We start from the raw sequence: 22,756 nt of genomic DNA, 5'->3' as shown, positions 1-22,756 counted from the left end.
ACACAGTCAATGTATAAAAAAAACATTATTTTTCTTAAGCATTAAAAGAGTGCAACTAGGAATAAGAATGTCACTCCTTTCTTACTTAGCTATGGATTACTCAATTGTGAGGTACATGAGGTGTTCAAGCTTGAAAGTTTGGCATGTTATCAATCGAGAAAACAATCAAATGGAGCATAGAATTCCGAAAGCAAGTTCAATGTCATTCTCGAACTTCCTTCTCAAACAAAAAAGAATCAAGCTTCTCCTATCAACTTTTACTTTCACGAGCACTATTTCAACTTACAACAGCTACTACTTCATCTTTAATAGGTGCTTTTTAATCAAACAAAATGATTTTTACTTCCTTTTACAAAAAAGGAAGTATTGTATTCGCAAAAAAATTTTCACTCAAAAATCGACCTTAGTTTCCATTTTGCTCACCCCCGAATGAATGTTGAGTTATTTTTTCGACTCGATCTCAGGTGGATAAGTGCCTAAGAACGTATAGACACGCGAAATATCCATTTTGACGATTCCCGAGTTAGTTACAACAAGTTTTCTCGTGACGTCTGTATGTACGTATGTGCGGATGTATATCGCATAACTCAAGAACGGCATGTCCTAGAAAGTTGAAATTAGGTACGTAGAGTCCTAGGGGGATCTAATTGTGCACCTCCCCTTTCGGTTGCATTCGGGTGTTTCGAAAGGGATCTTTTGCCCCTTTTTGGGGTAAATCATTGTTAATTTCGATGTAAATTCAAGTGGTGTCATAATTTGGCGGACACTTGGCGATATATCACCAGTCTTTTGGTCGCCTTTTTGGCGACAAATTTGGTGATTTCTTTTTTTTAATTTTAAATTTGGTTTCAATTTGGCCACTTTTGGTGATATTTAGAGAGTAAACAATTAAATCACTTTAAAATTGCCAATAATGGAGAAATGACATTAAATTGGAGTAAAAGGAAGTCATGTGATGCACACATCAGCTCGTTTGTTTTAACGATTTACTAAAATAAAATGAGGGGACAATTATTAAGTGAATCACGAACTACTTTAGCAGAAAATTTAATCGTTAGACCCTGAAAAGCATGAGGATAAACTCCGAATAAGTAACACCAAACTAAACGTTAACTCAAATAGCAAATATTCAATCGACACATTTTGGAAGTTATTTTCTAAATAAAGTATGCATTCTGCTTAACAGCTATATTTTGAATTTGTTTGAAGCTCGGAATTAGGATGAGGATCCAAAGAAAAATAGATTGTATTTTACATGTGTTAGGTAAAATCAGTAACGTAATTATTTCCCTAAAAAATAATTTCAGTAAAACTATTCATTTAAAAATCGGAAAGAGAATAAGTCAAATAGATGGGAACGGTCGGGAAAAAAACGGAAACTTTGGAGAAAACGTTTTTTACAGTGTGGGTATTTCTACTCGTGAAAATTTCAATTTTTTTTTTTTTTTTTGCACAAAATAATGTGTACAGAAATGTATAATATTGACATTACAATGCTTTTGTTTACATATATGTTTCTTTATGCTCAGTATCCCACATGAAAACACTAATTTTGATGATGTGGGCTTGTAAGATAATTTAATTTCCCTATGCACCAAATTATTATAAACCACTTCTCTCACTTACACTATAAATGTATACGCAGGGCAGAATTATATGAACATCAATTAGTGAAAATGTTTAAGTTAAGATTTCAACATATTGTCATTTAATGTGTGTATGTAAATGCATGTAACAAACTTTTTGTGTAAAACGAAAAACAACTTCCTGTGTTCTGAATCTCACAAAAAAAAAAGTCAAAAAATTAATTTAGCAAGGAATAAAAATCACAACCTACTCAAAATTAATTGAAAAATGATTGACTAATTTGGACAATTTTTGGTGCTTTGAACTTAGAAGTCTACTGGAAGTTGGAAAGAGGCTTCTTTAATAGTAAAAGTTTTACGCATATTTCTACGAAGAAAAAATAATATAGACGGCATATATTTCAAAATATTTCTGATTTTAAAATATTTGTAAGTTTTATAAGAAAATTAACTATTAAACTACGTTTCAGTTTGTAATTTTTCCTTTTTTTCCAGATTTTTTCTTTCCCCGCGGCTTAAAATCTTCCAGAAATTTTAAATCTCTGCACAGTCCATTGAAAAATTTGGAACACTCCTCCAAAAATGATTGTCCCATATACTGGGTAGTCTGACAAATATTTTTTTAACTTAAAACTTCATTCAGATGAACGAAGAAATAATTCCAGTACAAAAATCATTCACATTTCAAATTTATAAATTGTTTTATTCAGTTTTAATTGAATGTCTTGAGTCGCGATATGAAGCAGCAACCAGTTATTTTCTTTCTTTTGCACTCCTCTTCTCTCATTGATTTAGGTAGGACCTACTATGTCAAAAATCCTCAGAGTTGGAGAAATAAAAAATCTCATGAACTTGCAAAAAAAAATTCCGAGATTAATTTGTTCTGAATCAATAAATAAATAATTTAAATAGGGGCGCCCCGAACTTAAATTTTTGGGAGGGCAGAAATTCTCAATTTTCCAAATGGAATTTAAAATTTTGCCGAGTGGAACTCAAAATTTCGCCAAAATATGATAATTTAACAGAATAGAACTCCAAATTTTGTTAAGATGATAATTCTGCCGAACTGCCATAAAATTTGGCGAATAAGGAAATTTTTGGGAGGTCACAGTGACCTCCCGTTGGTACGCCTCTGAATTCAATGTCTCGTGTCATAACAAAATCAATACTTGAGTAAGTGAAATAAAATTAAAACATAGCTAATCTACTCCGCGGTTTTAAGTTTAGTGACTTTGAAAGATAATGCTGATAGGAAAGAAAAAAAAAAGTTGAGCTTGCAAGTTCATAGTCTAAATTTGCATAGAATTGCTTTTCACTTACGAAAGTTAAAAAAAAAAATCTATGACTTTGCATTCAAAATTTAAGTCACTTTATTTTACAGATTTTATGAATCCTAAGACAATCAGCGTAGTCTACAATTTTAGAGTAAAAAAAAACAATTTGCATAGATGAAAATTGGGACTTACACGATTCGTTTTTATAGTTTGGTCTTATGAATGCAATTTTGCATTGAAAAACAACTCTTTATTTAAAAAAAAAAAAAAACAGACAGTGAAGTAAAAAACCAAATAAAAATAGCAGCAAAATTTAAATGCACTTTAAAATGAATACAGTGGACGCCGGTTAATTAAATCAACTGCTTTAATGAATCAAATAGCCAAAAACAGAACAAAATCCAGCTTTATTGAATCAAACCTGTTTAGAACAAACGTGATTCATATAACTATTGTAGAACTAATTTTCTTGAAGCTTGGATAAATCTTTAAACTCAATGCATAAATGATTTATCTAAAAATAAAGGGGGGGAGGGGGGTCTCAACACTAATTTTGAAGTAAGAGCAATATTTATAATTATTTTCAATTCGGTTGACATGCATAATGCTTTTTACCCTCATCTCTCTAATGTGCAGCCATACATACTATTCATTTATTAAAGCAACCTTCTTGGAAACGGTTTTATTTATTCAGTTATCGATCAAGCCTCCCATATGTATAATTTTCTCAAAAAAGAGGGAGGAGGCTATTCAAGTTGATTTTAAAACTATTAATGGCAAAGAAATTCCAATTTTGTTGATGGATAAGTTATCAGGATATATTTAGTTCAAAACAGATTTCTCGTGACTTTTAACACAATCCAAAAAAATTTAATGTCTAAATTTTTTTTTTCCTTCCTGTTTATGACCAATCAGGTTACAAAAGTAATCATTCAGATCTATTTCATTCTTTTATTCTTATCCTTACAGTACTAAAAATTTTCACTTTTACTTGATACTTTTATTTTTGGCATATTTGTTTTTTACAATTAAGAAAAATTATAGCTTATCAAAAATTTAACGATTGAATAATGATTTGTCGAGACTAATTGGATAATTTTTTGTGTTTTGAACAAAGAAAGCTACTGGCAGATGTCAAACAGTAAGTTTTTTTTTGCAGTAAAAGTTATGCACAGTTTTGTCAGTTGAGAAGAAAAAAAAATTGTTAAAATTTAAATATTAAATGCTTAGTGATTTCTCAGAAACTACACCTATTAAGAAACTACATTTTATTTGTAAAATCCTCTCGTTTTATTTTTTACAGGAAAAAAACTTTTTTTTTACACTGCTTTAAAACTTCTGGTGTTTTACATCTCTACATTGAAATTCTGTTTTGTTTAGATTTCTGCTTTAAAAAAACAATATTGACACTGAAAAATAAGATTATTCAATATATATATATATATATTTGCTAGACTTCTGATTTTACAAATTTGAAAGGGAGACAATTACTTTCTGCAATTTATTATTGAATCATACCATCACGGGAAATTACTGTGAAACAACTTTTTTCAATCAATATAAGACAGTTATACGTCTTAGATTAAATACTGATTCAAAAATTTAAATTTCCTTTGATCACCTTTTAAAAAATTAATGCAGGATCAGTTTCCAGCCTATCAAAGTTCAAAAACATGATTTATCTTTCTCAAACATCGAAAAAGCACAAAAAATAAGAAAGTAACTTCTCAATTTCAGCTATAAATTAACCAATTGTGCGTTAGACGAGGCGTTCAAGCTTGAAAATTTGGCACGCTATCAATAGAGTAAACATAGCCAAATGGAGTATCGAATTACCAACGAAAGTTTTGTCATTCATAACCTCAAAATGACAAGCTTTTCTTCAATTAATCTTGAACCTTCACGAAAACTATTTTAACTTACTGTAACAACTTCATTTTTGGCATTTCACGTAACTAGAATGAAATTCTTAAGTTTCCTGGGAAAATTTATTTACTTATTTATTTATTTTACTTTAACGATAAACATAATTTTTTTGAGATTTTAACGAAATTAATTCTTCCGCTTCAGTATATAGTAAATCATACATTAATTTTGACTCAGAAAATTTAATTGAAAATTTGACTTATTTGACCTTGAAAAGCAGGTGACAAGTATTTACTGAATAATACTTAAATATGATACCAAACTATACATTAAATTATGAAGCAAATTTTCAATACCTATTTCGGACGTACATCGTACCTTTGAGTTTCTCATTCTTGGGAGGTAAAGAGCTACCGTATTAGCCCGCATTATCCGGCATGCCGCAAAATTCGGAGGTCACCAGATGTTCAATAACACTTGCCTGGTCCTTTCCGGCATGCCGGAAAAATCGAGGTTAGGAAAAAAAAATTAGGACAAAAAATATATATGTGTTCAGCTTAAAAATGAATATTTCTATACATATCTTGTTAGTATTAATAAACAGTTTAATTTTGTAAAAATATTTACTTACAATGTCATTTATTATTTTAACAAGAATATTATTGAATATTATTGTTTAATGTCGAATAATTTTATCAATATTAAATTAAAACTAAGTAAGCAAACATCTAAGGCTAAGCATTAAATTACAGTCCATAAACCAGTCCTAAAGAATTTACCATAGCTATTCAATAAATGAAAATTACACTTCTCTCTAAAAGAAACCTAAAATAATTTATTTAAAAAAATTATGAACACATCGTAGTAACGATGATTGCTTCTGAATTGATTACTTTATTGGCATATAATTAAATCCATTAATAATGACCTGACCTATCCATAAATAACCAAGCACATATTATAAGTAATACATTTTATTTATTTATTATTATTATTATTATTTTTTTTTTTTTTTTTTTTTGAAAGAAGGATACATTTGGGATTCATTAATCTTTTTCCCTACAGTGGTTTGCTTTTTGATTGGAACTGAATGGGGAAACGTGTTGTGTAAAATCAAGAATATAGTTATTTTCTAGGAAAACTTAATTCAATAGAAAATTGCGAAAATAAAAAGTGTGAAATGGAAGTAAAATTGGAAGAAATTTTAAAATATTTAATACTAAGCATGTAAAAGTCGGATGAGGAATCAATACAGTTCTTCAAAAAAACTCAAACCAGCAGTCGAAAATGATTTTTCCATTCATGGCACTGGTAATCTGATGGACTTTGGTATTTCAATTAGCAATCATCGTCAATTACTTGATTGTATTTTTCTAAAACATTGGCAAAGTAATCTTGCTTTTTCAAATGAATAACAGCTGAATGACATCGATTTACGACCAATTCAAGACATAGCATATGGACGAACCTGTATTTATTCCCTTGGCCCCTACATGGGGAGGTTAGGGACTATAACAGCAATGGGGCTCGGATCGGGTGGAGAAGAGGCCCGTGATGGAAAAAGGGAGATTAAAAACATTTTTATTTATATATTTCTAAGCGTGATAAAACTGGAGAGAGCCCTTAGCATGATTTGGCAAGGGGCCCTGTTATAAATGTGGGGGTCATGTTTATTCCTCAAAACCTCTTGAAATTTAAAATCTAGTTCATATAAAGACAATGCAAGTGAAGTTCAACAAAGACTTGTAGCTATTAGCACGTGATATACATAGTTCAACTCTCCAGTTTTATGAAAATCTTTGATGTAGAAATTTTGACAATAACAAAAAAAAATAAAAAACCTTGGAAGTTATGGTGCCTCGATTCAAAAGTTATTATTGATGACGCATGTCACCATCAGGTCCGACGAGAGGCCATATCAGCCTAGTCGGAAACTAGGGGCCCGGGCCTTAAGAAGGCCCGGCGACACTGACGCAAAAAAAGAAAGGAAGAAATAAAAAGGATCGAAAAACTCCTACTAAGCGGAAACGCACAGATAAAGTCAAATTTACTCTTTTGGTATTTATTGATGTGGCACTTATAATAGAGTTAAGTATTTTCAAGCGGTTTTTTTTTTCTTCTTTCCTTCTTTTCTCTCCCCCCCCCCCCCAATCCCTTTCTCTTTTTTCTTCCCCTCTTCCCCCCTCCCTTTTTCTCTACTTTTCGTTTTCTTTTTCTTGAAGTGGGGCCCGGCGACAAAACTGACAAGGGGCCCGCCTTGGTCAGTTGCGCCGCTTCCATTGCGCTGCTTTCATGTGCATATGTGTTACTGTCAAAGTCCGAAATCTGGTATATGTGGACACTAGCCGATGAATATCAACATTCAAATACCAAAGTCATCGGTCAAACACGAAGTATTTCCGGTAAATCACCTGTGAAAGTTGACTTTCGATAATTTCGCTCTTTTACGGTAACATAAGTAGTATATTACATGCATTTAACAGTCAAGTATTGTACTTAAATCATTCAGCTAATAAGCTACTTTAAGTTTAGAATATACTAATTAAGAATACAAGTAAAGATTATATATATATATATATTTTTTTTTCTAACAACCTATAAGTTTATTTGAATAACCGCTAAGTCATGGAACATTTCACAAAAGATGTCATTATGTCAAAAGATGTCACAAAAGATTATTTGAGAAATATCAGTAGCCAAGACAGAATTTTAAGCGTTAATAATTCCAACAAAAGAAAGTGATGTTCTTTAAAAATGCTTATTTATTTAGAGTATCACATTACCTAAGTATAAAATAAAAATATGTTTCAAATTTATAAATTATTTTATTTCCATATTAATGACATGTCTTGAAATGCCATGTGAAGCGAAGCAGCAACCACCTAATTTATTTTTTCCACTCTTTTTTCCAGGGGTGCCTCTACCCTCAATACCCCGAAGACCTCCCAAGAGTGACCCCCCCCCCCCCGAAAAAAAACAAGAAAATTGCTGCATGAAAGCACCCCTATAAAAGTTTCAGAGGAGCAATCTGAATCTTTTACCCCCTCCCTTCCCCCAGTTGGGTACCGGTCTTTTCTGATTATTTTTAGGCAAAACTACTTGGTTATAAATCTTGGTTGAAAAAAACAAACTCCGCTAAAAACTCAATTCCGAGATTTATTTATTTCGAATCAATGAGATAATAGTTAAATATATTTCGGCTAAACAAAATAAATATTTGAATAAAATGAAATAAAATTCTAATATTGCTAAACTAACCCACAGTTTCACCTTTCGTGACATTGACAAAGTGCCGGTGAAAAAAAAAGTGAAGGTTGCAGTTTGTAGTCTAAATTTGCATAGAATTGCCCTACACTTACGAAGGTTAGAGCATACAAAATTATAAGCAACAGCCTATACTCTAATCTATTTCAATGATTTTATGAATCATAAACTCAATCAGTTCCGTTTTATAGTTTAAGAATGGAAAAAATCAATTTGCATCAATAAAAATCGCTAGATTCAGAACTTTTTCTTAATCGTTGGAGTTTTAAGTTATATTAATGCAGTTCCGTATGAAACAGTAATAAAAAATGAAACAGTGAGATAAAAAATGTATAAATAAATAAAAAATAGCAGTAAAATATAAATGCCCTTTTAAGTGAAAAACGCTAGTTTTCCTAACGCTTGGATAAACTATAAATTAAAAAAACAAAAGAAAAAAAAATCAAACGTGTATTTGAAATAAGTGAAGTGTTTCAATTATTTTTAATTCGTCTAACGGGGAAAATATGTTTATTTTTCTTTTCCCTCAATGTGCAGCCATATGAAAACTGCCTTTTTTTAAAATCAAACTTTTTTCTTCTTTTATAAACCGATTGACTTTCTTTGAGTAAAATACATTTTTTAAAATTCAATTGGTTAATGTTAAAAATTCTTCAATTTTGAAAAAAAAAGTAATTTATCGAATATTAAATATTTTGTTCAAAATACAAAGATTCATGCTTTTTTTTTTTTTTAATCAGAAAACATTTCATACAAAAGTCTTTTTTTTTTCTTTAGTGCGACCAATCGGAGAGTAATTCGCACATGATTAATGTACAATTTAAGAGGAAAAAAACAATTCGTTCACAACATAGCTGGTTTTCTGATCTGAATTTCTACGCCGAAAAAGAAAGAAACAAAAAAAAAATGATATCTCGATGTATGCATCGGAAAACACTTAAGATAATCAACGAAAGCATAAGATCTGGATTTTGATACCAACTTTTCAATATTTTTACTGAAACCATGTTTTAAATTTTTAAAAAATCATCAACACGTTAAACAAATACAAATTTGCCCCCCCCCCTTTTCCTTTATTTTTTTATTTTATTTTATTTATTTATTTTTTGCAGATTTGTTTTTATTAAATATTGATTGTATTTTTACTTTTTAGCCCAAAGGTATTTGTTGCTCATAATCAAAATTTGAAGAAAAAGCTATGTTTTAATATTAGGAAATAATGACTGAGAAATCTTGAAAATATATCTCTCCAAAGCATAATTTTATTGCACTAAAATAAGCTCAGATAAAGTATCACAATAGGAATAAGGGGAAAAGTGTCCCGTTTACCGGCTCTTCGCTTCTACCGAACTGAGGAATTTGACAGTTCGATAAAACACCGCGACTCATTATTTATGAAAGTTTAAAAAAAAATCGAAAATTTAATTGGTCGTCTCAAACATTTGCAGGGAACATCAATCTTATTAGAAAAGTGAATTATTAACCCATTGAAATGCAAATAATGCCAGGAAAACATTATTAATGAAAATATAAAAATGAAATTAACAAAAATGCTGCACTGTTAAATACACCATTAAAAAAAAATTTCTGTGCATATTAAAATTACTTAAGTTGTTCACATTGTACTATAAAATAATATATTACAGTAAATAACTTTAAAATATAATCATTCTGTAACTTTCTTAAACATTGAGTTTTGATCGAAAAGTGACATGTAAAAAAAAAAAAAAAATGCATTTCACATAAAAATTTTTCGATTTTTTTTTTTTTTTAAATCTTACCTTCGGATCTTTTTCATAATAATATTGTTGCGTTCGAATCCATCGGCTGACTAGATGATCCTTCACAGTATGAGCCAAAGCAAAATAATAATCTCTTTGGGTAGCAACATTTCTGTCTTTTACCAGAGTGTAATGCAAATGCCGATTAAAAGTCTTTTTCACTTCAGCGATGTTTTCAACTCCAGCAATCCCTCGGACACTGATTTGTTTCCGTTTCTCCTGATCACTGCGAGGTACCGATGACATTTTGGACAAGTTATGGGCTACGGGACTGCGGATTTCACTGCAAACTACCTTGTGGAAACCTTGCAAGTGATAACCCACAGAGCATCCGTTTCTCCTTCTCCGACACTAAAGGTCGCGCATGCGCGGCAAGGTACTTCCTGGAGGGAAACTGAATAACGGTGGTTGAGGGTTTACATACATCGCGGAGAGGCGTAAAGCTGATTTTTCATTGGGTGAGAAAATTTTGTTACGTCATAGTGACTCTCTTACTTTTAGTTTCTTTTATAATAAATTTTACGATCTTCGCTAATTTCAATTTGGAAAGTTAAAACCAGATGAATCATGTGTAAAAAAAATGTAAAAGCTGGGGTGCGCCCCTACGAACAAGGGCGCATCCCCCTAAATATCGCCAAGACCCCCCCCCAAAAGACCCCCCCCCCCAAAAAATAGGAAAAAATACCCTTTAGAACAGCCTCAATAAAAATTTCAATGGCGCAGTCTGCGCCATGACCCCCCCCCCCCCCGCTGATGGGCATCCCTGCAAAAGTATAAACGTTTTCCCACGTTCTAATTCCGATTGATGCCTTTCCTAAGAACAATTGCACCCCCCTCCCCAAAAAAACGAGGCGCACATGTTTGCGGGCGAAAAAAAACTGAAGGCGCACAGGCAGAGGGAGCAAAGAAAAAAAAGAAAAAGAAAATAAAATTGTTTGAAGACTCACAGGTTCGAGGACGTGGGGAAAAAAAAAAAAAAAAAAAAAAGAAGGCGCACAAACTCGAGGGTGCAAAAAACGCCCGAAAGAGCACAAGGTCGAGGGCGCACCGGCCCGCGGGCCGATGGACCAGTGGGTCAGTCCTCCTCCCATCTCCCCTTCCCGTCGTTGGCACCTCTGTAATTGCTCTCAAGTATCAACTGCAACCTGGAGTGACCCGAACTTAAATTTTTGGGAAGGCGGAAATCCTCAATTTGCCGAATGGAACTCCAAATTTTCCCGAACGATGATAATTTTGCCGAATGGAACTCAAATTTCGTGGAACTATGATACTTTTTCCGAATAGAGCTCCAAATTTGTGGAATGATGATAATTTTGCTGAATCTTCAGACAAAATTTGCAGAACAAAGAGATTTTGGGAAGTCACAGTGACCTCCCGGCCCCTGACTGAGGCCCGAACATTGAGCTAAATGTTTGTGAGTAGTGGCTTATGACAACTTAAAGACAGTCACATAAATTTATATTTCATTTCAGAAGAGTTTTTCTTATAACTTCCTAGCTATTTTTCCGATATTACAGATCATAAAAAAGCATTGTCTTTAAAATATATTCTGCACAAAAATGCAATAATCATAAACAAATTACATAATAAATTATATATTTTCAGAACTGAAAAAGTCCTTATTGAGGTTCATTTTTTAAACACTCTGCACTTTCACCCCCTTGCTTTCAAAAAAAGAATTAATTTAAATTAAAAAAGTAATATTGATTTGAAACTTTTTCCATTATTATTATTATTATTATTATTATTATTATTTTCATTTTTTAAACAACTATTAATTTTGAATAATTGAAATTAAGTTCATTTTAAGCAAAGGACAAATTTCAAAATTCCAAAAATATGGTGATTTGAGAAATAAAACTTACCAACTAAACAATTTTAACGAAGATGAAAATGCATCTCAGTATTCGCTTCAAAATAAAAAAAAATAAAAAAATGAATAAATCAAGAGATTCAAAAAATAATAATAATGATTGCAAATTAAAAAAAATAATAATGAAAAATGAATAAAACTAGGGGGGGGGGGGATTGTTATTTACATATTTACATACGGGTGTTGAAGATCCCAAGCGTCGAAAATAAGGCGTGACTTATCTTCACTGCTTGTGACGTTATTGAAGCTATAAAAACGTTATTTTGTTTGACTGTCGATGATGTGAGGGAAGGACTTTAAGCACGATCTCCCCCAGAAACTTTTTGAAATTCAATCTCGTAAAACAGAATTTCGAAGATTTTTATGTTAGTGAGAGGGATGGGGAATGGGCGCTCTCTTGGAAAATTTTAGAAGTTTGCTCTTAAAACGCAGTTTGTAGATTTTGTTGTGTGGCAGTTTATAGTTTGCTTGTTTGTGTTTTGTTAATGTTTGAGGAAGGGGAGAGGTTCAGGGTCGTCTTTTGGCAATTTCCTGAAGCAGAAATTCCAGAAAGGCTGATGTGGAGAATCTAAAGGGTTCGGGGCGTCTTCCGTGAAATCTTTTCGGAATTGAAACTCTGTTAGCAAAGTTTTAGATGATCTTTGACGATATTTCAGAAAGGAAAGGTTTGGGGAACTTCGATTTTTTTTTTCAAATTGAAATTTACAAATTGAAGCTTTAGATTATTTTTAATGATGGAATTGGGGCTCCTAAATACGTAATTGTAGGTCATCTTCAATGACGATAGGCGCTTGGGGAAGAGACGGGGTTTGGGAAGTCGGAAATCTTTCAAAACGCGCTTCTAGGCTCTAGGCTACCTTTGGTGGCGTAAATTCGAAAAACTCTCTATCTTCCCCCATCATTGGCTATGGCCCTATCTTCCTTTATTTGATTAAATTGATAAAAATATTGTGGAAAAATCTCCCCCAGTTTTCTTTCCCAAAACCATTTCAGTTCTTATTCTTTGGTTTTTCGGTAGGAAAATTTTCAATCTCCAGCCTGATATGTTTATTTGTTCGAAATACAAGCAGTTTGGGCCCCATTAAAAATGTTTTAGCATTTTGGACTAATGCGGTATTTTCCAGACCTGGATCTAGGGGGAGCAAGCCCTTGCTCAGGCAGCAACTTTTGGAAAACTATTTGCTGTCGCAATAGCTAACAATCATAACAAGCATGAACGACCCCCGTGCCAACCTTGGATGCAGTTATCAACCTTCCTTGTGTTGTAGATCCACCCTATGCGCATTCCAACAATTCTTAAATTACATATGGAATAAAAACAAGTACAGTACCCTCCCGATTATCCGCGGAGCTAAAAATAGGAATAAAACTCACACATACAGAAAAGTTATAGCTAAAAACAATAACATTGACTGCAAAAAATATATGAAAAAGCTAAAAACAAATAATAATATAATCATAAGTCATCACCATTGAAGAAAAAAATTCTTAAAAGACCCGCGGATAATCCGAACCGCGGATAATACGACCACCGATAATCGGGAGTTTATATAAAACATATATTGCTGAAAAAGAAAAGAGATGGCAGATGAAATGGAAGCAGAAACAGAACACTTCATTTTCAATGTAGGTACTATGAGCGAGAACGCGCCAGCAGTAAAAACTTATCTGCTTGCGTGTTCTCGATGATCCTACCTAGTACAAAATGAAGTAGTCTATTTCCGCTTCCAGTTCATCCCATCTCTCCGTGACACAACTAAGTCTATGTAAGGCCGTGCTTAACTGGAGGGTTTTGGAGGTTAAACCTCTCCTATTGATTAAAAAAGCAATAACAAAACGAAGAAAAGGTACATTTAAATTAAATTAACGTTAAAATTTGTGAACAGCTTTCTGTAACTTACGATTATTCTCTTTTTACAGACATAATGTTTTCGAAAAACAGTGGAAGAACCGCTAAATAATCTTGCAGTACGTTAATATTACTTCTTAATAAGCAGGTTGGGGCCGTGGTAGCCCGATCGGTAGAGTGTCGGATTCGGGGTTGGAGGGTACTGAGTTCGAACCTCGATGGTCGAAGATCCACCGTCATCATTAAAGGGGACTGGGCGACGTTAAATATGCTCGTGGTCTCAATGTCCTCCAAGTGAAACGATACCTCTGGGGTTGCTAGCATCAGGTAGCTATTAGCTCCTGGTCTAGTTCTAAATTCTCATTAACTTTTCGATCCAGTGATGGTGCTGCCATCTATCGGTATAAAAATAATGGAGGCAAGGCACTTAGTATGCAGTCCTCGACATAAATACAGTTGTAGTCAGTTGTGACTCGAAATCGGAAATCGGTAATAAGCAGGTTAGGATGAATTTGGCATACAACGAAAGAAGAACGGCTACTGCTATGAAGATGAATATATTTGCCTTTTGTACTGTAATTTGCATCTGCAAACTTTGCATCTGCAAAGTTTATTAAGCATTATTCCAGGATGTAGATTCTGAACCCGATGTACATTATATGTAATAAAAAGAAGTTGTGAACAATTTTTGATATTCTTTGCAATATATAGCATAGTAAACAAATATTAAAGTTTGATTCGAAAGAAGCGGTAAAATGAATGAACATAGTGCTCACTAGCATAGCCAGAATTGATTTTCTGGGAGGGGGGTGATCATAAAACTTCTTACATGTAAATAAAGTACTATACTAGGATTGGTAATAGGACCTTAAACGAAAGTCCTGGGGCTATTTGAACACTCTGTCTCCTACGCTCCTTGTTCTAGTCATTTAATAGAAATGAATTGTTTGATCCACTGGTATGTGTTTTCCTTACTACAGTCGAGTCCCGACTTATGCGAGGGATGCGTTCCAAGACTCCTCGCGTAAATCGAAATTTCGCGTTGTGGAAAAATGTATGTATATACAATGTTTTTAGAAACATATCAAATTATTTTAGACATTTGTAAACACCCCCTCAAACTGCTTTAAAGCATTCCTCAACAATACATTACAGTTTTTAGCATAAAGAACTGAATTTTTACTGTAAAAATATATCAAAAGCTGTTTTATTCAACGTGAAATACTTTAAGATCACAAAATGAATAATCGACGGGAATGAAGACAAAATAAAACAACACGGTACGATATGTATGGAAGGTTCACTCATACGCATTTTCTTGCTACCGTCAATGTTTTGTAGTTGTTTAAGTATATCAAGAATCTTAACCTTTTTTTTTTTTTTTGTCAGAAACTTTATTTTTCTTCCCATCTTCACAAACTTTAGATGAAACAGAGCACTAAGGGGCCATTATATTTCATCAACTTTAATATTTAGAAAGAAAATTTAGGCTCGACAGAAGGCCTAGTGTGCCCAGTCTCAGTCTAATGAAAAATGCTAAGTGGTAATTTGATACACTAACCACGATGCATACACAAGTTTGATGTAGGAACTTTCGCTATCAGTGATGCTAAACGGATGCAATAACATTCCCGAAATCAATATTCAGTAGTCAATAACGAAGCCCGTACTTCCTTCCAAATAAATTCGTGTTGTGGAAGAGGAGTTCGGGTTAGCTCTAAAATTCGTTACTCGTGAAAAACTCGCGTTTTAGCCATTTCGCGTAAGTTGAATCACGTTGTAGCGGGAGTCGACTGTATTCGTGTAAAGATGAAAAATCATCAAAACCACTCCTTAAGGAAATCCTGGACACGAGCCTCAGTCTATGTAACACAATATCATGCAAAATAATTTAAGAAAAACTTATACTTTCAAAGTACATGTTTCACAAATTAAGATTCGAAATGGCAATAAACGTAAGAAAGCCAAAAATAAAAGTAAATTACTGAATTCGTAAGGGAGGCAAGGCACTCAGATTTTAGTCCTCATCAAAATAAAAAACCTGTGCAATTAAGCACCAAAGGAAAGGAAAGGAAAGGAAAATTACTGAATTGAACGTTCGACTTCGGTGCATTAATTCCAGATACAAATTTTATCCGAAAGAACTGTTCGTTTTTTTTTTGTACAATTTTTGTTGACAGTTTTGGTTAAAGTAATTAAGCATAGTCCGAAACAGTATTACATAAGAAAAGATTTCCTTTGATTGAATGACCTTTAAATATGGCTTGTGCAGTGGCACTTTAGAGCACTAAAGTGAATTGGAAAGACTATTACTGTCAATTAAGTTAGTAATAACTTACAAAGCAAGTCGTAAAAGTGCTGAAACAACAATGGAAATTTTGATTCTTAGACTGAAGAAAAATGGATTTTCAAAAGCTTTGAGAATATAATGGCTAGAAAAAATGAAAACCTCACAAGGCCAATTTTCAGAAATAAATACAAGTTAGAAACAAGTTCAGTTTAGTAATACCAAAATACCGAGCCTGAGTTTGAGTATTATTTTCTAATTTCAAACGATTGATCCCAATTAAGGGCGCTGTAAGTGCAGGGAGGGGATACACTCAAGACTCTTGTTTTAAGAGACATGTGAAATACGTATTACACGAAAACGATTAACATGAAAAATCGGTTTACACGAAATGATATGGCGGTTCATACTGTGCATATGAATTCAACTCTTATAACACAAATATATATTTTATCTCCTAAGTTTCGCGTTAAATGGTTCTCACTATAGTCAGTCCTAGTAGGTGTATATGTACATAGTATTCTTCAGAACATAAATCTTTTACGCAAGTAATCTTGATTTCTGACGGGGGAAAGAAACATAACTAAAAGATTTAAAAAAAAGAAAAAAACTATTAGTCTAAGATCCCACTAGGCTTGACCTACCCTTATCGAGTTTCCTACAATTGTTTACTATAGCTGAAGAGTAAAAGTTGTAAATAAAACGTGAAAGTAAGAACTTCTACCTCTTTCACGTGACCTAATTAATTAGGGTTGCCAGGGGTTGATAGGAGCCTAAAAATGAGTAATTTACCCTCATCGAGTTTCCGAATATCGTTATCATAAATGAAGAGTAAAAGATGGAAATAAAACGCTAAACTAAGGCTGCCAATCTTTTTCCTGTCCCGAAGCAAGGTCGTCAGGGGATAAAAAGTTTTCAGTGAAGGAGATAATTTACCCCTCAATGAGTTTTCGTAAATTGTTGCCATTAATGAAGAGTAAAAGCTCTAAATAAAACGCTAAAGTAAGGTTGCCTGCCTTTTTCCGGTCCCTAAGCAGGATTGCCAGAAGCTAAAAAGTACCCAAAAATGAGTAAGTTACTCTCATCGAGTTTCCAAAAAATGTTGTCATAAATGAAGAGTAAAAGCTGTAAAGAAAACGTTAAAGTAGGGTTGCCTACCTTTTTCCAGTCCTTAATCAGAGTTGCTTGGGGCTAAAAGGTCCAAAAAAAAATTTTTTTAAAGAAAATAATGAGTTATTTACTCTCATCGAGTTTCCACATAAGTTAAATAAAAATGTAGGTAAAAATATTACAAAAACGATGGTATAGGGTTGCCTAAGCAAAAGTGCTCCAATTATAGGGTTGCCGCTATTCAAAGTCTCAACATTGAAACTTCGAACTACGGCAACCCTATGATTGGAGCACTTTTGCTTAGGCAACCCTATACCATTGGTTTTTTAATAGTTTTACCTACATTTTTTTTAATAACTTATGTGGAAACTCGATGAGAGTAAAAAACTCTTTTTTTCCCGCACCTTTTAGCCCTTGGCAACCCTGATTAGTTCACACGCAACAGATAGGCAACCTTACTTTGTTTTCTTTACAGCTTTTATTCTTCATTCATGACAACAATTTTTGGAAACTCGATGAGGGTAAATTACTCGTTTTTGGGCACTTTTTAGCCTCTGGTAACCCTGCTTAGGGATCGGAAAAAGGTAGGCAACCTTAATTTAGCGTTTTATTTAGAGCTTTTACTCATCACTTATGGCAACAATTTCTGGAAACTCGATGAGGGGTAAATTATCTCCCTCATTGAAAACTTCTTATCACCTGACGACCCTGTTTAGGGACCGGAAAAATATAGCCAACCTTAGTTTAGCGTTCTATTTCCATCTTTTACTCTTCATTTATGATAACGATTTTCGGAAACTCGATGACGGTAAATTACTCATTTTTATTCTCCTTTCAACTCTTGGCAACACTGACTAGGTCACGTGAATGAGGTAGATATTCTTACTTTCACGTTTTATTTACAACTTTTACTCTTCATCTATGGTAACAATTCTACGAAACTCGATGAGGGTAGGTCAAGCCTAGTGGGATCTCGTGCTACAGTTAAGGGGAAAAAACAGACTGCAAGTCGGAATCATGCAATCATGCAGGTTACTATACAAAAAAAAAAAAAAGAAAGAAAGAAAGAAAGAAAAAATGCAATTCATTAAAAAGTAAAGGGTCCGGCATATCAACCTCCCACATTTGGAAACGGCACTGGGTGAGTTGTGGTGGGCAAATGGTGATGGAAGTGGTAGTAGTAACAGCGGCATAGCAGAGTGTCGCCATGTGTTGTGGAGGAATATTATTCACAACGGTGATTTTTATTTCCCTTTACAAAAAAGGAAGTATTGTATTCGCGAAAAAATTTCACTCAAAATTTCGGCCTCAATTTCCATTTTGCTCATCCTTGAAGGAACAGTATTTTTTTCCACCCGACCACATGTGGATATATGCCTAAGAACGTATAGACACCCGAAGTACTCATTGTGACGATCCATGAGTTGTATGAAGTATGAAAGTGAAAAGAGGGGCGCTTGAAACCAGCGCGAGCACCGAGACCACAGGACTATTGTACTATCCCCGCTTAGACTACTAAAGGAGCCCAGTAACAGAAATAAATCTCAGCAGTTGCCTAACCGAAATTCTAGGCAGTTCCCAGGGATCTACGTAGTGGTATCCCAAGTGCTCAAATCTTTGTGCAGAGTAGAAGTTACATTCACATAGCACATGAATTGAGCTTTCATCAGCCATATGACATCCTCTACATGAAAGGTTGTCGGTAACACCCATCAGATTAAGGGGTATGTCCACGGTGACTGACGTTACAATTTGACTCTATTTTTAAGTTGTAAATTCAGCACTGTCTTGAAATTAAATTTGTTTCTTCTGAAATTGATCTAAAATATCATGATACGGTACATCACTGCCCCCATACTTGTTTTCAGACTTGAGGGAAAACATTTTGTATGAAATTAAGGGGAATAAAAAAACGTGACTGATGTTACGCAGAAGAGACATTGAGAAAAGTGACTAATGTATGATTTGAAATTCTCTTCAAACTAATAACGTAAAACCTAAACAGATATCTTCCCCTTAAAATAGAGATTTTAGACTTCATGAAAACACTTTGTTTTATTGAAATAACTTAAAAACTAAAAGTATAAAAATTATTTAACACTCGTGACTGATGATACAAAGATTTTGTGATTGATGTTACATTTACAATAAATTGCTGTAATTATAAATTATTTCTCTTTGAAAATAAAATTAGCATTTAAAATTGTAAAATTGTATTTAAAATACTAGAAAAGTTCATTTATAAAGTTTTAAAAGTTATATTTTTGATGTATTTCACAAAAAAATGTCAGCTTACCTTTACTACATCTAGTGTGATAAATATTTTAACCTTTCTCATCTGAATAATAAATTTCATCCACATTGACAGGCTATTTCTAATGTTTTACTGTTTGAATCTTGACAGTTGCTAAATACTCCTAGTTTTCAGTTTCAATGCATCTAACTTCTCGTGATACAATTGTGTGTTTCTCATATTCTTCAAGAATCTGTTCTCCATTTGCAATCAACAATTTTGGAACATGTTCTCCTGGAAGTGATTCGCTCCTCTACTGTAAAAAAAAAAGGGGTCGTTGCTAAACACCTAATACAAATTTCAAATTTAAAAAAAAGTATCACTCGAATATAACTCTTTAATAACATGATTGCAAGTCAGATGTTGATAGCTCTGAAATTTGCATGAAGCTGTGATATTTAGAAATATTTCTGTATCGATGATATAGCACTTTTATTCAAACGTACTGCATGAAGAACTAGGAGTATCTGTTTATCAAATTTCATGCCAGAAAATGTTTTACAGAAGCTGTTTTCTTTTGTGAAGATATAACAAAGAGCGCTTTGAATGACATATTTTAACAAGGTTTCATTATTTTAAATTGGGGTAATGCAGCTGCTAATTTAAACCTGGGACTTCAATACTTTAAATTTGTTCTATACTTGTTCTATTTCTTCACCTAATTTCTCTTTTTAATTTTATTCTAAACCAACTTTGGCAATTATGCTAGTTTTTTTTTTTTTTAATATTTTATTTATTTTTTATCATCCACTCTTTTAGTTTCTACTTTGTTTCACTTTTTGTGATTTTCATGTTTTCCTTTATTTCTTAATTTATATCGTCTCTTTTTTTGCCTTTCTGCAGCAGTCAATGCTATTTGTGCAATTCGTTTGAGGCTTATTAACGAAAACAAAAATGTGACTGATGTTACTGTGACTGATGTTACATACTTTAAATAAGTTTTAAATAATTAAATTCAACTATTTCTAAATATTTAAGGGATTAATACTAAAGATATCATCATAAATGAAGAGAATATGACATTTTATAAACTTGGGTTTGTTTTTGTTTAAGCAATGTAAACTTTTATACAATTTTATAACTGATGTTACATTAGTATGAGCTCTAGTTTAAAAACATTTGCTACAAGACAATTATAACAGTTTAAAGTTTCTTTGTTGGTCTAATATCTTCCTAAATAAACCACATTTCAAGAAAAAATAAGATTGTAGACATAGCAATTAATTTCCTAAGTGAAAAAAGAGTCACTTTTAGAATCGTTGATGCAACGACACATGGACACAGAAGTGTTGTCAAAATTTGCCTATAAAATTTATAAAAAATGTGCTGATAATTTTTTTCGCATAGTTTTATGAAAATACAGTCTTTTCTACCTCATATGAAAGAAAAAAATACTGATACAAGAAAGTTTTTTTTTTTTTTTTTACTGTGATGTCCCTAGTTTAATGGAATTGCCCTAAGATGCCTATTAAGAGAGCAGTGTCCAGTTAGTAACCCAACAGCCTTCATGATCTCATTCCTACTCAAGTTAAGCAGTTCCTTGGACCTGAGCCAGGGAGGCTGCTGGTTCAGAGTCTTGGCCTGTCTTTGAGATTCGAGCTAGAGCCACAGGCGATATGATTCATCCATAGGAAGGTTCTTTGCAGTAGTCCTTATTGCATTGTAGGGCAGGCAGAAGACAGGCTCGGGTCCCATAAATGGTACATTGGAGCCCTGCTTAGGTAACTGATCTGCCAATTCGTTACCTACAATGTCACGGTGACCAGGAACCCAGTAAAGGGAAACCCTATTACTGCCTACCAGTACATTATGGCACTCCCAAACGGTTTTGGTAGTGAAACAGTTACGATTGAGAGCTTTCAACACAGCTTGGCTATCAGAGCATATTCTGATAACCTTCCCGCTTACGCCTCGTTCTAGGCAGTTGTTTACACAAGCCAATATGGCTAAAGTTTCTGCCTGGTAGACAGTAGCAAGCTTCCCTAATGAGAAACACAGATTAGTGTTATTGCTGCTGCAGTATGCACCAGAACCAGTTCCAGACGCAGTCTTGGAACCATCTGTAAACCAGATTTCGTGTGCATTGCCAATGATATCCTGTACATCCTTCCATTGCTCTATGGACGGAAACACAATTGGCATTAAAGCTGAATTGTTTTAACATAAAGTCAGAAGGCATCATAAAGTAAGGATGCTTACTAGTCTTTGCACACAGTTTATCGTACAGAGACAGGTAACGAGGGGACATCCAGAGACCCATGAGCTTGAGGCGGTACTAGAGATGAAAACGGTCGGAAAAAAAACGGAAAAATTCCGAAAAAAACGGAAAAAACCCGTTTTTTTCCGAAGGAATAAATTTTCACTTCGGAAAAATTGAAAAAAAAAAGATTTTTTTCAACTTTTCTTGGTTTTAATTGAAATTTTCAGCAAAAAGTGATTAGAAATTTCTCACGCTTAAATTCTGATGCAATTTCCTCCCCCCCCCCCCCCCGTTTTATGTTAAAATACTGTCTAACATTAATGCAAGTTGCTGCATGACAATATAATTTGCATATAGATCAAAAAATGTTTAACAATATTTTTTGCAAAAAAGCTTAAACCAATAACCTTAGTGAAGAATTTATTTTCCTTCTTCATAAAACAAACAAGCATAATTTTAATCACGAAACTATTTTTCTGCTGACTGAGCAAACCAAATGTACAGGATGAGGCAAAAAAAAAAAAAAAAAAACGGGCAAGCAATTTAACAAGAAACTAATAAAAACAAATAAATTAACAAAACACAAAAAATAATATGAGAAGACTTTAGCAATCAATAAATTATCTGGTTTCAAACTAGCAGCCTTTTGCAGTAATACAGAGATGTGACTGCTTATTGAAATTTTCATTCAAGGGCAGCAAGACCTTTAATCAATCCTATTCCCTATAAAGCAATTGGTTTAGATTGTCCAAACGTATGTGTAATTTAGGGTAGACCTTTGACTCTGAAACAGGACATACAGTGTAATTAATGGGATTGAGGTCGAGCGAGTACAACGTCCACTCTAAAGATGATATCATGTCAAAAACAATGCGCCTTGCACCACTTTTGTCTTTTTGGCCATATGAATCGGTGTGTAGTTAAAGGAAAACGTCCAGCCTACAATACTGAGGTGCTCTTAGGCCCACAGAAGTACAATAACTTCTAAAATGTCCTTCTGGTTCACTTTTTGATTCATTTTACGGCCCTCATCCACAAAAAACTAGAGATTTTTTGTCGCTTGTGCTGATTCCATCTCAGACCAAGCCTGACTTCGGGTTTTGGCGATATCTAACACTTTCTAAGGTGCTTGGAGTATCTACAGACCAAATCCTATGGTTCTGGGGGATGTGAGCCGGTTGAACTGTAAATCAGTGAAAGGTATCTCTTCCAGCGTGGACTTGCGGCCCGTCTCAAACGTTTCTGGCATCTTTGGAGTCATACGAATATCTGAACTTTTTTGAACTCGTAAAACTTTAGTGTGAGGTGTTTTTTCCCTTAGTCACATTTATCGGTCAGAAATTCCCACAAACGATTGCTCTCGTGGAAACCCA

The 22,756-nt window shown here is 33.5% G+C and overlaps 1 protein-coding gene across 1 annotated transcript in view; it reads right to left on the bottom strand.

Moving 5' to 3' along the window:
• LOC129231245 (glycogen phosphorylase-like) overlaps nucleotides 1–10,090 on the bottom strand; it is a 143,458-nt gene extending 133,368 nt beyond the window's left edge. Inside the window, 1 exon segment of the mRNA XM_054865523.1 lies at nucleotides 9,772–10,090. Coding sequence (XP_054721498.1) covers nucleotides 9,772–10,017 — 246 coding nt within the window. The 5' untranslated portion in view covers nucleotides 10,018–10,090.
• Nucleotides 10,091–22,756: the final 12,666 nt, after the last annotated feature.

Source organism: Uloborus diversus, chromosome 10, assembly GCF_026930045.1.
Source record: "Uloborus diversus isolate 005 chromosome 10, Udiv.v.3.1, whole genome shotgun sequence".
Classification (NCBI taxonomy): Eukaryota; Metazoa; Arthropoda; class Arachnida; order Araneae; family Uloboridae; genus Uloborus; species Uloborus diversus.
Note: the sequence above shows the minus strand (reverse complement) of the source record. Positions and strands in the feature narration are given on the sequence as shown.